The sequence below is a fragment of the Pogoniulus pusillus genome, chromosome 31 (assembly GCF_015220805.1).
Source record: "Pogoniulus pusillus isolate bPogPus1 chromosome 31, bPogPus1.pri, whole genome shotgun sequence".
Classification (NCBI taxonomy): Eukaryota; Metazoa; Chordata; class Aves; order Piciformes; family Lybiidae; genus Pogoniulus; species Pogoniulus pusillus.
Window position 1 is genome coordinate 9,403,172 of NC_087294.1, and position 14,616 is coordinate 9,417,787.

The window sequence follows — 14,616 nt, forward strand, 5'->3', positions numbered from 1 at the left end:
GACCCCACCTGGAGTACTGCAGTCAGTTATGGAGCCTACATTACAAGAAGGATGTGGAGATGCTGGAGTGTGTCCAGAGAAGGGCTACTGGGATGATCAGAGGGCTGGAGCAGCTCTCCTATGGGGATAGACTGAAAGAATTTGGGCTGTTAAATCTGGAGGAGAGGAGGCTCCCAGGTGGCCTTCTTCCAGTATCTGATGGGGGCCTACAAAAAGCTGAGAAAGGACTTTTTAGGATATCAGGGAGTGACAGGACTGGGGGGAATGGATAAAAGCTGGAGCTGGGTAGGGTGAGAAGGAAGTTGTTGAGCATGAGGGTGGTGAGAGGCTGGACTGGGTTGCCCAGGGAGGTGGTTGAGACCCCATCTCTGGAGGTGTTTAAGGCCAGGCTGGATGAGGCTTTGGCCAGCCTGATCTAGGGTAGGGTGTCCCTGTCCAAGGTAGTGTGGTTGGAACTAGATAATCCTTGTGGTCTCTTCCAACCCTGACTGATTCTGTGAATCTATGTTCCTTAGCTGAGAATAAATTTATTTCAGCTATGACAAAAATGATAATGTCTGGTTTTGAAAAGTGCAGAATTCTGAGTATATTTTCTTCCTTCCAGCTTTCCATTTGTAGTGCCATAGGCTAATTTGGTTTAAGTAACTGCGAGCAAATGACCATTGTCACATTTTAGTTGTGGGAGGAACCGTGCCAAATTACTTTGTTTTCCTTTCTTGCATAGTTTTAAATCTTTGTCTTTGATCTGTAGTTAAGTAGGTTTTTAAAAGGCAGGAGCAGCCCTCCTGAGGTCAGTAGATACTTTACTTAGAGAACTAAAGATGGAGTTAATTTCTGTTAGAATTTAACTGTGCTGTGTATTTTTAGGAAGCAGATGACCATAAATCATAGAATCAAGCAGGTTGGAAGAGACCTCCAAGATCATCCAGTCCAACCTAGCACCCAGCCCTATCCAGTCATCTAGACCATGGCACTAAGTGCCTCAGCCAGGCTTTGCTTCAACACCTCCAGGGGTGGTGACTCCATCACCTCCCTGGGCAGCCCATTCCAATGCCAATCACTCTCTCTGTGAAGAACTTCCTCCTAACATCCAGCCTAGACCTCCCCTGCCACAACTTGAGAATGTGTCCTCTTGTTCACCTGCTGGTTGCCTGGGAGAAGAGACCAACCCCCACCTGGCTACAGTGTCCCTTCAGGTAGTTGTAGACAGCAATGAGGTCCCCCCTGAGCCTCCTCTTCTCCAGGCTGCACACCCCCAGCTCCCTCAGCCTCTCCTCATAGGGTTTGTGCTCCAGGCCCCTCACCAGCTTTGTTGCCCTTCTCTGGACACGCTCCAACACCTCAACATCTCTCTTGTATTGAGGAGCCCAGAACTGGACACAGCACTCAAGGTGTGGCCTGACCAGTGCTGAGTCCAGGGGAAGAATAACCTCCCTTGTCCTACTGGCCACACTGTTCCTGATGCAGGCCAGGATGCCATTGACTCTCTTGGCCACCTGGGCATACTGCTGGCTCATCTTCAGCTTAAGAGTTCCATTCCCTTTTATTCAGGGAGAGTAAAGTTAATGAGAAAACAAAAGTATTACCAAACCCAGAAGTGAAGGCTACTACTTCAGTGTTGTGCATCCACAGCTGTTTTTCAATAGAGCAACACCAGAAGCTTTGTTTAATATCATCCCGCGTACATTTGGTCTCAAGTTTAATTTAGCTCCCTCGCTTTTAAACAGTGCTGTTGATCTTAGCAAAACTCATAATTACCTTTTCAGAATATCTGTAGCACTAGAAGAAAAATAACACAAAATATGTGCCATAGTCTGCAGTTTCCTTAGACCTTTTTTTTATCTACTATCTAGAACTTAGGCACAATATTGCCAATCTGATTTCAGAATGCTGATGGTATCTACGCAGGCTTATTGATGTTTGCTGTAGTTGCTTTCAGTTCTCTATTGGAGAAACAAACAACTGGATTCTGTGACCAATCCCTGCTCGTTTTCAGTTGTATCTACTGCCACTATGATGTAATGTTGGAGGTTGTCATTTATTAGCACATTCCTGATCAGCATTAATTCAATACATGTTCTTGACTTCAAAAGAATGCTTGGGACACGTGCTACTACTTGCATTGTTTATATATGGTACTGTAGGAACCTAACATTTGGAAGAAAAATGAAAGATGATGATTTGATAAGATTACTCAGAAATAATTAGGTGGGTGTGTAGGCTACTAAATGTATTTGATTTTAATCTCTAATTAAAAAGTTGGATTTTTAATTGTTTTTGTGATGCAATAGTTCTTACTTCATTATAGCTTTGTAAATAAGGGCCAAATTCTGCCTGTTCATTGTGCCTAAATACAGAAGAATTAATGTGAAATGATACCCTCCTCAAAGTCCCTGACAGACTGTCTGTGTAGTTCCTTCTGGGGGGAATACTGTGGACATTTTGGAGCAGATACTTAGTTATGCCCTTGTACACCTTGAAATGGAAATGAAAGTGGTGGCTAACCTTCACCAACTATCTCTATGCGTTCTTTTGGCTGGTGGAAGATATAATTATCTTGAGGGATATGGCACTGCCAGAAGCTTAGTGGATTTTTCGTGTTGATGCTGTCTGATTTGGAGGTCTGCTAGATGAGGTTTGGAATTAGTTGATGTTATAGTGAAGGTATCTTGCTGTGGAGCTACAGGTGTGAATTCAAGCCTTGCTCCATTCTACTGCTCCAGTGTTCACACAGCTTTGCCACAACAGTGTACTTTGTCATTTGGGCTAGGGAATTAGAGACAAGCAGATGCAGTAGCCAAGGATAACTGTACTAGTCTTTGGATAAGTAAGTTACAGTGTTTAAGCACACTAGACTGGTTGTCACTTTAGAAAGACTCTGAGTGACTCATGGTTGGCATACCCAGGCTGCCCAGAGAGGCTGTGCAGTCTCCTTCTCTGGAAACAGTCAAAACCCTTTCCTGTGTGACCTACTCTGGGTGATCCTGCTCTGGCAGAAGGATTGGATTAGGTGACCTTTCAATGTCACTTCCAACCTTTAATATCCTGTGATTTCTTCTAATATCTGGAGCTGGGACATCTACTGGAAATTGATGTGCAGCAGTATGTGTGGAACTGCATGGTACTGAATGTAACATAGAGCAACATAGAATCAACCAGGTTGGAAGAGACCTCCAAGATCATCCAGTCCAACTTATCCCCCAGCCCTATCCAGTCAATTAGACCATGGCACTAAGTGCCTCAGCCAGGCTTTTCTTGAAGACCTCCAGGGATGGTGCCTCCACCACCTTCCTGGGGAACCCATTCCAATGGGAAATCACTCTCTCTGTGAAGAACTTCCTAGACTGACTTTTCTAGATAACTGTTTTGAATAACAGCTTAGTAAAGGATTGGTTAAAGAGATAAATGGTCCATACATTTTTATGGAAAGCCAGCTTATCCTTCTATGCAGGCTTTATATATATATATAAAAGCTCCCAAGTTTCTTTTGTTTTGTTAGTATACAAATGTTCAATGTATTAATGGGGACAGGGAAGGGAAAGAAAAAGAAATTGTGCTTTTCCACATGTGAGTGCAGCTCTGTTTTGGCTTAAGGGAGGGACTTGAGTTTCTTCTGGTTTTGTCACTGCCATTCAACAAGGCCAACTGTAAGGTTCTGCACCTGGGTCGGTGCAGTCCCAAGCACAAATCCAGGCTGGGTGGTGAATGGCTGAGAGCAGCTCTGAGGAAAAGGACCTGGGGGTCTGGGTAGATAAAAAGCTCAACGTGAGCTGGGAGTGTGCACACAGCCCAGACAGCAGCCATGTGCTGGGCTGCATCAAGAGCAGTGTGGCCAGCAGGGCAAGGGAGGGGATTCTGCCCCTTTACTCTGCTCTCCTGAGACCCCACCTGGAGTATTGTGTGCAGTTCTGGAGCCCCCAGCACAAGAAGGACACAAAACTCTTGGAGTGAGTCCAGAGGAGGGCCATGAAGATGCTCAGAGGACTGCAGCAGCTCTGCTATGAGGACAGGCTACAAGAGTTGGGGTTCTTCAGCCTGGAGAAGAGAAGGCTTCGAGGAGACCTTGTAGTGGCCTTCCAGTATCTGAAGGGGACCTATGGGAAGGCTAAGGAGGAACTGTTGACAAGGTCTTGTAATGACAGGATGAGGAGTAATGGGTTTAAACTGGCAGAGGGGAGATTTAAACTAGATGTTAGGGAGCTCTTCACAGTGAGGGTGGTGAGACACTGACACAGGTTGGCCAAGGAGGTTGTGGCTGCTTCCTCCCCAGAGGTGTTCAAGGCCAGGTTGGATGAGGCCTTGAGCAACCTGTTCTAGTGGGAGGTGTCTCTGCCTATGGAGAGGGGTCCACATTCTTCCTGCAATGGGGGCTCCAGGACTGGATGTAGTAGAAGTTTGGATGTTTGTACAAGTCCTTTGCGTCCAGTAGTGGTGCCATCACAGCACTGTGTTACACACATTAAAAACAGCATGTGGAAACCATCTCTGTTGAGAATACACATTTTAAGTGGCTTGCAAGATCCAGGCTTTCAAGAGAACTGAGCATTTTCGTGAGCATTGTATTGGTTACAGAGAGAACACTGATGTGGAGAAAATGCTACGCTGCTCCTTTCCTCACTTTGAACTGCTTTTAAATGTAGTTTTCTTGCTCTGCCTTCAGCCAAATACGTTCCAAAGTAGTTTTTAGAAGCTGTGATACAGATTAAACCTCATTGCAACAGTTTGCAATACACTTTCATCCTATGCATTTTCCTTTTCAACTTGGCATATGTTCAAAATCGTGATGCTGGATGAAGTTATGTAGTGTAGAATTTGAAGTGTAGGTTTCCTCCTACGGCATGGGATATTAGTAAAATGCATAGTTTGCTGGTGACCACAAGCAGACTTGTGCTTGGTGGATGCATCCATTCCTTTGATTTTGTGTGAACTGCATCTGAAAATGTTTGCAGCAGGCTTGGAAAGTATTTTTGATCCTGTGCTGAAGTAAAGGAAGACAGTTTCTTATCCCAAATATAAACAACCTTTTTGTTTAATGAATTCTGTTTGATCTGGTAAAGCGTAATTGTTGTGAGGATAAAGCCTTGAAGGGAATATTAATATATATTGAGATTGTTCAAGAATGATTTTTTTTTCTCTTATATTATACCTAGTCTGAAAATAAAATTGCAGAAAGAACTGAGGAATACTGCTCTGAAAACTCCTACTTAAAAAAAATCAGAGCTACCCTTTGAAACCTATAACAGAGATTATGATGCATATTAAATGATGTTTTGGTCACAAAGGCTGTACCTTTGAATAGGTGATTATGCTGAAAACATTATTCTGTTTACTAGAAACAGTTTTAAAGCCACAGAATGTGATTAGGAAAAGGACTGAGCTGATAAACACATATTCATCTCTTAATGCATTTGGCTTGCCCCCCTGCCCCTGTGTATTTCTTTGGGCTTATTCTACCTATGACATGTTGCAAGAGAAACACAAAACTAACCAGGTTGGAAAAGACCTTCGAGATCATTGAATCTAACCTATCACCTAACACTTTCTGATTAACTAAACCAAGGCACTAAGTGCCTCATCCAGTCTCCTTTTAAACACCTCCAGGGATGGCAACTCCACCACCTCCCTGGGCAGCCCATTCCAATGTCAATCACTCTTTCCATTAAGAACTTCTTCCTGACATCCAGCCTAAACCTGCCCTGGTGCAGCTTGTGACTGTCCCCTTGTTCTGTCTCTGGTTGCTTGGGGAAAGAGATCAGTGTCAGTGTGAAAATTCTGATCCTTTAAGCAAAAGCAGTCATTTTGACTGCTTAGACATGATGAGCAGCAAGTTTTTCTAGCAGTAATTTATTCTTCCCAAGTGAAATTCCATATAAAGGAAACCACTGAAGAATCACTGTAGAGCAATAGGAAAAAGCACTCATTTTAATGTTAATGTTTTAATAGAGAAGATTAGCTTCTCAAGATGTAAAGGATTTTGAAGGTGAAGACAAGAAATGCTGTTAAGAAGGAAAATTGTTGGGAAGTTCATGAAAAATGCTTCTCCATTAGCAGTTCTGAGGCATCCATAAGATAAGACAAGCGAGGTTGACCTGTGTGTTGGTTTTTCTCAGGTTTGACCTTGCAAGGGATTTAGTGACCTCTGTGTAAGCTGAAGCTAAGTGATGATCTCAGTAGGTTACAGTGTCCTGTAAAAATAATTTTTGGATGAAGTGGAAATGTAATTTTTCAATCCTGGCCACAATTTCAGTACATTATTATAGTAGTTGACAAGTTTGCACAGCGTGGACCAGAGCAAAGCACTGCTGAGGCTGTTCGTCACACCTGCTTGGTGTCATTTACATGCTTCATCAAGCATGGAACCACCTCGAGCCAATAGCTGTGTGAAAATGCTTTAAGAATCTGCTGCATCATTTGAGAAAGGAAGGATGGATATACCCTGACTTGTCAAATGGACCTCATTTTGTGAGTGAGGCAGGTTGGAGTTTGAAGATCCACGGGGACTGCTTTTTTGTGGGTTTTGGTGTGGATTTTGTTTTGATTTGTTTTAAATGCCTGTTTTGAACGTAGGAGCTACTAAAGAAATGCTTGATAATTGCAAACAGCTAATGAATAACAGTCAGGAGTAGTTTGGAGTATCCAGTAACGTGATCAGTGTGAACAAATAACACTGCCTCTGTGGAGCATGGATTTTTTTGCACCTAGGTGTGCCATGGTCTGTTTAGTGGAATCTAAGAATTCCTTGCTTGTTTTGAAGAAGGCTCTAGTTATGGGAAGTGTGAAGTCAGCTAGCAGAATTCAGTACTCCTCACAACTTTTGAGTTACACATCTCTTTCCTATGCTTGCAGCAGAACAGGTCTGAGCTGCCCTTTAGTGAGGCTTTTGGGGTGATACCAGTGCAACCATAAAGTGTTCATCTGACAAGCAGCTAAAGATGGAGACTACACTAGAGTACCCGTGTAAATAAACATACAGTCCAAAAGTAGTTGGGGTAATACATCTTTTCCTTAGGAGAACAAGAAAATCAATGATACTACCGAAAAAAAAAATCCATATAATTTTCAAACTTTCTTTTTTTGTTTAATGAACATGGTAAGATTTTTCCAAACAGTGCTTTTCATCTTCTGTTTTAGCTGTTTTATGTAGCTTGTATCTTAGAATGAGTTTCTGCCAACTGGCACCACACTACAGACTACCATAAGACTTTTAATTCGAGCATTATTTAGCTGTCAAAATCATGCTTTTTTTATCAGGCAGGTATTTTATTGGTCTTGAGTTTGTTGGGTTATTTTGTTTTCCAAAGAAACGATACGACATTTGTATGCAGTGGTATATCCATATGTAGTGTCATCTTTGTGGCACTGTGTTTTATAACTGCATGAGTGTGAAGATAACAGGTTACTAGGACCAATCCTCCTACTGACTTAGTGCTGACAAATGCTTTGGCAAAGATCTTGTCTTAGAAAGGGTAAGCTTGGGGTCTGCCATCTTCAACTGTGGCTTAAATCCAGAAAATTATTTACCTCTTCTGAAAAGATATGGAAAGAAAGTAATGAAAGTCAAATGGAGACTTTCAAAATGAAATAGTTTGGAATTTATACAAGCTTTTTCTGAAATTATTAAGATCAGATCAGATTTTTTTCCCCTTTATTCCTGCACAACATATAAAAGTTAATTATATTGCACTTATTTATTGTCACAAGTCCAAAATCATTCGCGTGCAGAAGATCTGCCCGAGCATGGTTTAGCTCCTTCTTTGAGCTTGCAGCTTTTATTAGATTTGGAAATATAATAATATCTTAATGCTTAAACATTTATGAGTAAATCTCCTGTGAAAGTCAAAACCCCTGGACTTCAGAAAGGAAACTGGCACAAAGGGAATCTGAGAAAATCAAATGAGCTTAACTCTCTGTTGTCTGGCATCTCTGTACTTCAGAAGCCGATGCCAGCGTTTTTCACTGTCCTGTTCAACAATCTTCAGATTTCTGTATCTTTTCCTTTTAAGATGTTTTCTGAAGTATAGAGCTGAAGAGACCAATAATGAAAAGCTAAATCCATAGATGATGAAAGGATTTTCCTGATCTTAGTAGTTAACATAATAGTTTGAAAAGAATTTACAAGTACTTGTTCAAATGCACTACGTAGAGAGCGAATAAAATAAACAGCAAGATGTGTTGTGATAGGAACTCAGATGATCAAAGGGAACTACTGAATAGGCATAGTTATTCTTTCAGATAAAATAAGGAAGTAATTCCTTTGAGAGGTTTTGTGATCATTTCTGTTGGAAAACTTTGTATGCATTACTCAGAAATTCAATGAAGAGAAAAGCAATACAGCCTAGATAATAGGGTCAGCTTTGAGCATGAGGTGGCATGTGGACATAGCTTGAGCTATTCCTCCAAATCATTTGAATGGAAATATTGGATTAGTTAACCTTGTGTCAGGTCTGTTAGTTAAATAAACCCTCCAACTGTTCCTGACTGAAGGATGCATAGTTGTGGCTGAAAGATGCTGCTGCTTTTCATTAGAATTTTCTCAAACATGTCCTGCTAACATAATGATTTTAAAAGGAAATGGTTTATTCGATGGAAAGGATAACAAGCAGAAAATTCACAGCCTTTTCTTTTCACAGGGTGTTTCAGCCCAGTAGGAAATCCTCTTAGCCGAACACTATTGGGTAGACTACAGACGGTAAGGAATTCTATTTTTGCATTTTTTAAACTTGATTTTTAACTATCTAATGTCATTATTCAGGATTTCTCGTTGTAGAGAGGAAGGGTGGGGTTTTTTTTATCCAGTCTTTGTTCAGGTATCTTCAAGAAAATTGTCTACATGGGCAAATAAAGCTAGAGCCAGCTGTTGGCAACATCAGATATTTGCAGATTAAAAGTTTGGGTTGGTTTTTTTTCATTAATTACTCGTTGATGTTTAGAAATAATTAAACCAGAATCACATTCCTGTGCTTTATTATCACTAAGAATACAGACATTGATAAGTAGGTAGAGAAAGCTGGGCTAGTAACTTGGAATGGAATCCTATTTGCAGCACCATGTTTTCATCCTTCACCTTTTGGCAACAAGCGAAAGCACAACCATCCTCTCTTCCTTTAATTACTTAGCTGTTAAATGTGAATTGCAAACCATAAGAATTGTGTCTGTTCCTTTCTTTCTGTCCTGCTGATCAGCATAATAAAACTCCAACAGAATCTCCTAACACCATTCATTCTGACTGTACACTTGATAAACCTGGATTAAGCACAAAGCATGTGAAGAGACTAGGGACCAGAAGAGTGAGCGATGCTTCTGAATACTGAATGTAGTGTGGCTCTAGAAAGATAGGCCTGGATTGCTTCAGATATTAATCCTCCTACAACCATGGACAGAATGCCACGATTGAATATTCTGTCTTAATTGCATACTAATAGAAACCTTCCAGAGAACTGTTGGAAATGGACATAAATTAACTTGGATCGTTTATAGGTTTGGATTTATCATCTACAGTTGGGATTTGAGCTTTCGGTTTGGGTTGGTTTAGGGTTTGGGCTTTTTTTTGATCTACCTTTTTAAACAGAATCTGTTTGTAGCACTGGGTAAGCCTGATAAGATACATAGGGTCACCAAGAAATTTTGACAGAACATATTGCTGTTTTGTTAGCAGCTGAATGATTCTTCTTTTCACCTTATGCATTTTTTAGCTGTCCACATGTAACTTTTAAGCAGAAGCATAAATTATTCAATCAGTATTTTAGTCTCCTCCATCCACAGCAAGCCCTATAAACACAGGATCAGCTGTTTTGGAGAAGGCTAAATAGCAGCTAATTTAAAATACTGTTTTTTTCAGAGCAGGTTCAATTAAGCTTTTGAACATTTGAGTTAATTTTTTTCTCTTGCAAATGCAGTCATAGCTATGTTGTAAGCACAAGTAAAGTCTGTCCTTTATATCAAGAATGTTGCATATTTACAAACAACGAAATAGTTGGAAGAGATTTTAAATCATTTCAGGAGCTGGAATATTTCGGATGCTTCTGAATTGATCTTTTTGTGTGTGTGTGTCTTTTTTCTTTCTTATTTTTTTTTATCCCTGTAGGCTTTACTACAGCAGCTGTGTTTGCATTTCTATTTTCTGTTTGTGCATCACAGGTTTCAATAAACTGCAGCCTGGCACAGGTTTGGTTTTTTTGCTTGTTTGGTGTTTTTTTTTTTTCCTCTAGGCAGATTATAGATTCCCATGCTCATTAAATATTGAAGGGCTGTAATCAAATAAAGATTGTAGTCATCTGAAGCCTAAGGAAGTAACTTTACAGTGTCTACAGACAGATTAATTGAGACCAAAGAAGAATACATTATTCTCAGCAATTAATATTTTTTAGAATCATTTAAATTTAGCTATTAATTCTGGCCTTGGACTTCTGTTTCCTGTAGACTAAATTTGTCATTTAGATGTCCTAGGCTAGGAGTGTGTTGACAATTAATTGGATTAGAGAACAAAAGCAGAAATATGATAGTGCTAACAATGTTTAATTATTTTATGCTAAATCTCAGCTTATTTAGCATTTCATTTAAAACTTCAATTACTGGGTTAAAGAGATTGCATGACACTGTTGGGGAAGGGGAGGATTAAGTACATTTCTAGCCCTTGGCTTCATAAGGAAAAATGACAACAATGCAGCAACTGTAAAAACTCAGATTAGAATTCTTATACATTTTAAGTATTTTGTTACTTTCATAACCCAGTTGTGAGTTTTTTGAGCACTGCAGGTTCATTTCTTTATCGCTTAAAACAACACAACAAACAAAGAAAAAAACAATCATAAAACAAAACAGCAGCAAAAAAAAACCCAAACCAACAACAAAAAGGAAGATCAGAATTTAAGCTATCAAACACTGAGGCATAGATTCACTGAACAGACAAGAGAAGCTTTGACACTTAATCCCTGTGTCTTCACCGGAATGTTTGCATGAGCAACACTCCCAGTTTCTCCTCCATTCTGGCAGACAGCAGGTATAGGGAAGTGGACTGCAAAGATGCATCCAGGAAAATAATGTTTGCCCTTCTTCATTGTCACTGACTCTGTCACTCTTAACTGGAAAAGGAGGGAGGGTGGCTTTGGCCCTGCACACACCCACATTTGGGATCAGCCCAGTATGTGTCATCTCTGCTTGAGGTTAATCTTAGACAATCTTAACTTCTCCAGTGTAGTTATTAAGAGTTAATGACTAATTAGAAGTGAGACTTAATCTGTATGTTTATTGTGTTCCAACGAAGGATGTATTTTTATATGATGAAGAAGCATGAGAAACCACTGGCAGACTTTAAGTTTTTCCATATATTTCTTCTCTTTAAACTTTTCAGCTGTGGTATGTGAAGTACATTTGTTCCACAGCAGAAATGAAACACTGGCATTGTTACAGAGAAGGCACTCATGGCATATCACTTGTTCTTACTCAGTGTTGCTTCTTCCAAGGGAAGGTGTGCTTTCTGATGTCCAAATCCTTTGGCTGCTATGCGTCTGCACAATCAAAGCAAACCCTCCAGTGTCACAAACATTCAAAGTGCCCAAGTGCAAAGAAGCAGTAAACATTTTTTTCACTGACAATGCAGCAACCTGTTTATCAGTTTACTCTTACCTGTAGTGCTCTCTTTTGTGTTAGTGTCTCAAAACATTTGTGTGTGTGTTAGAAATGCCAAGACTGAGTGGGTTAATGATGGATAACCAGTATGATATTCCATGATCTAGAGCTCTGCATCAACTGCTGGATCTAGGGACAGGGATCTGCTGGAGAGGGTCCAGCAGAGAGCTACGAGGACAATTAGGGAACAGGAGGGCATGGCTTATGAGGAGAGGCTGAGAGACCTGGGGCTGTTTAGTCTGGAGAAAAGAAGACTTAGAGGGGATTTGATAAATAAGTATCTGAAGGCTGTCAGGAGGGTGGAGACAGGCTCTGCTCACTGCTCCCTGTGACAGGACAAGGAGCAAGGGGTGTTAATTGAAGCAAAAGAGGTTCTGCCTCAACACAAGGAGGAACTTCTTTACTGTAAGGGTCACAGAGAACTGGCACAGGCTCCCCAGAGAGGTTGTGGGGTCTCCTTCTCTGGAGCCTTTCAAGGCCTGTCTGGATGTGTTCTGTGATCTGTGTTAGCATTGTCCTGCTCTGGCAGAGGGTTTGGACTCGATGATCTCCTTGGGTCCTTTCCAACCCCTAACATCCTGTGATCTATTGTGTCATCTTCTGAGGATGTTCCTTAGGCTGAAAGCTCTCAGCAGCTTTATTCAACCAAAATCAGTGTGAAATGGCAAGCATCTTCAGCAAGCATTTTGTTCCTGTTTCTCACAGATGGTCTGCCTCCTCAGAGCATGACTGTATAGCCCCACATCTGTTCTGATGTGAGAAAAAGACTGGTTTCCATCTTGCATTTAAAAGGAAAAAAAGAAAGAGAGCTCTTTCTAGTGCTAAAAGTGGTGGATTTATACACTTCAGTATGCCACTTTTTGGAATCCTGAAGGTGTGTCTTAATGTTGTAACACAACGTTAAAAAATGATGTTCCTAAAGGGCAAGGCCAGTCGTTGTTACTGTGTGTAACTTGCAGTGTAGCTGGTGCTTGCTGTGCTCTAGCCTTGAGCTCTGTGGTAAAGGGTTGGACTTGATGATCTATGAGGTCTCTTCCAACCTTGGTGATACTGTGATACTGTGAAGTAGGCTGCCCAGTCCCACTGCAGATAGAGGATGTGTGCAGCCCCTACAGAGTGTCTCTTTAAGAGCAAACTTCGGATTGTTGCTGCTTTAGACATTTAGCAGTGTCTGAGAACATTCAACATAGTCTCAGGGTGACTCATGGATTTTAGCCTGTTATTTCCAAACAGCTCTTTCTCACTTCAAGCTCTTCTTATGTTGAGTGTTTGAGAGTGCATGAATGCTTTATTAAAAAGACAGAGAGATTGAGACACAATAATGGGGCAATAGGAGCACCTGAACTAGATACCTAAATAATACTGCTAATAATTCTGATGAATCATTTTTGAGCAACAGGAGGCACTCCCATCCCACAGGCTAAGCTCACTGCCTGCACAGTTCTCTTCACCTTGAGAATGGAAAATGAGAGTTAGCTGAAACCTGTGAGGCAGTGTTAGCTACCAGTAGGCCACTGAACACTGCAGCTCCACCAGTCTTTGTTCAAAATTTGTTTATCAAATCAGGCAGTTACACTGTTAAGTTTGGTGGTTTTTTTTTAGTCTGGGTATGTGCTTAATTGCTCAGAACTCTTTAGGTGGCAGGCTTAGATGTTCTTGCAGATGATAAGAACTGAATGAAACTGTTCACTTTTGTACTTGTTAGTGTGGCTGTAACTACTGTGGCAGTATTGAAACAATCTGGAGGCTGGATGCAACCTCTGCGTTCAGGAGAGACAGTGATTTCTTTTCCATATGGCATAAACTAGCTCAGGGGGGAGAAAAACTATTACTGGGAAGAATCTGTGTTCTAGAGAATGCCATTTATTCTATTGAGGATTGCAGCAGTGGTGTTCCTTGGATCACCCTAATTTTAAAAATAATACTATCAAAATAACCAAACACATACCAAAAAAAAGGCAAAACAAAAATAAAATCACAGAAAATAAAAGGAGCAATGCAGAGAAGAGAAGAGAAAGACACTAATGCAAAAGCCAGGTAAAGGAGGGGCTGGAAATGATGAAAAAGGTGAAGGATGTTGGATAGAAATGTTGACATTTAAATGTTGTTTATAATGCAGTGCAGTCTGTTATGGGTGGAAATGTTTGCTTCACAAAGCTCACATTTGGTTCTTCTAAAATACTTTCACTGCTACATAATACTTCTGTGTTGTAGTTTGTGTCCTTTGACACACGCAAAGTCTAGGAGGAACTGATTTCCCTAGTTTGAAAATAAGCCATTGAAAAAATAACACAAGCAAAGGACTTCCATCCCTTCCTTTGTTCTGATTTTCAGCTAATTTTCATCATTTTTCTTGTTTAAATCTTCTTTCACACGAAGAATTCTTTTGTTTGACAGAAAACAAATTTTGTAGGTCCAGGCACAACTTAATTATTGCATTATATGCTTGCAACCCCTTTGACTTTGTTGGAAGTCTGAAGAGTGATAAAGGCAGACCAATTATAGTTAAATGGAAAGCATTGGTTATTTAGACCAACCAGAAATTGTGCCATCTTTTGCATAGTGGTTCAGAGGTAAAGTTCACTGCAGCAACTTCTTAAACATCTACTGTAGTATTTGCAATGCAAACAAGCTTAGAATTCATAGTCATCAATCCTCTGCCTTCCCCAATGATGTCTCTAGTGTAGTGTGTGCCTACTTGCAGACATCTACATGCTTCTAAATATCTGCATAGCCACTATTACTCATTGTTGCCTAATACCACTTCTGCTTTCTCTTTTGTAATAAAAAGATTTTATTACAGATAATTCATAGTGCTTTACAGCAGATGTAAAAATACTCCCCATTATAGCTTATAAAAACATTTCATATTCAACTTGTTCAAAAATTACTTCTAGAATGGTGACTGCCTGACTGCCCTAGGAATGAGAGGAGGAAGCAATTGTCCACTCGGACAAGAGACAGTAAGTATTATGTAATTCTTTGCAG

General features: G+C 40.5%; 1 protein-coding gene across 6 annotated transcripts in view; it reads left to right on the forward strand.

Annotated features, from left to right (window-relative positions):
* AHI1 (Abelson helper integration site 1) overlaps nucleotides 1-14,616 on the forward strand; it is a 95,691-nt gene that overhangs the window by 59,305 nt on the left and 21,770 nt on the right. For 5 of the 6 annotated variants that reach the window (XM_064169297.1, XM_064169301.1, XM_064169298.1 and 2 more), the window contains exons 20-21: nucleotides 8,631-8,689; nucleotides 14,526-14,591. In XM_064169297.1, the coding sequence (XP_064025367.1) occupies nucleotides 8,631-8,689; nucleotides 14,526-14,591 (125 nt within the window). Of the gene's footprint in view, nucleotides 1-8,630; nucleotides 8,690-9,182; nucleotides 10,178-14,525; nucleotides 14,592-14,616 lie in introns of those variants that run through there. The other variant, XM_064169302.1, reaches the window with a different exon arrangement.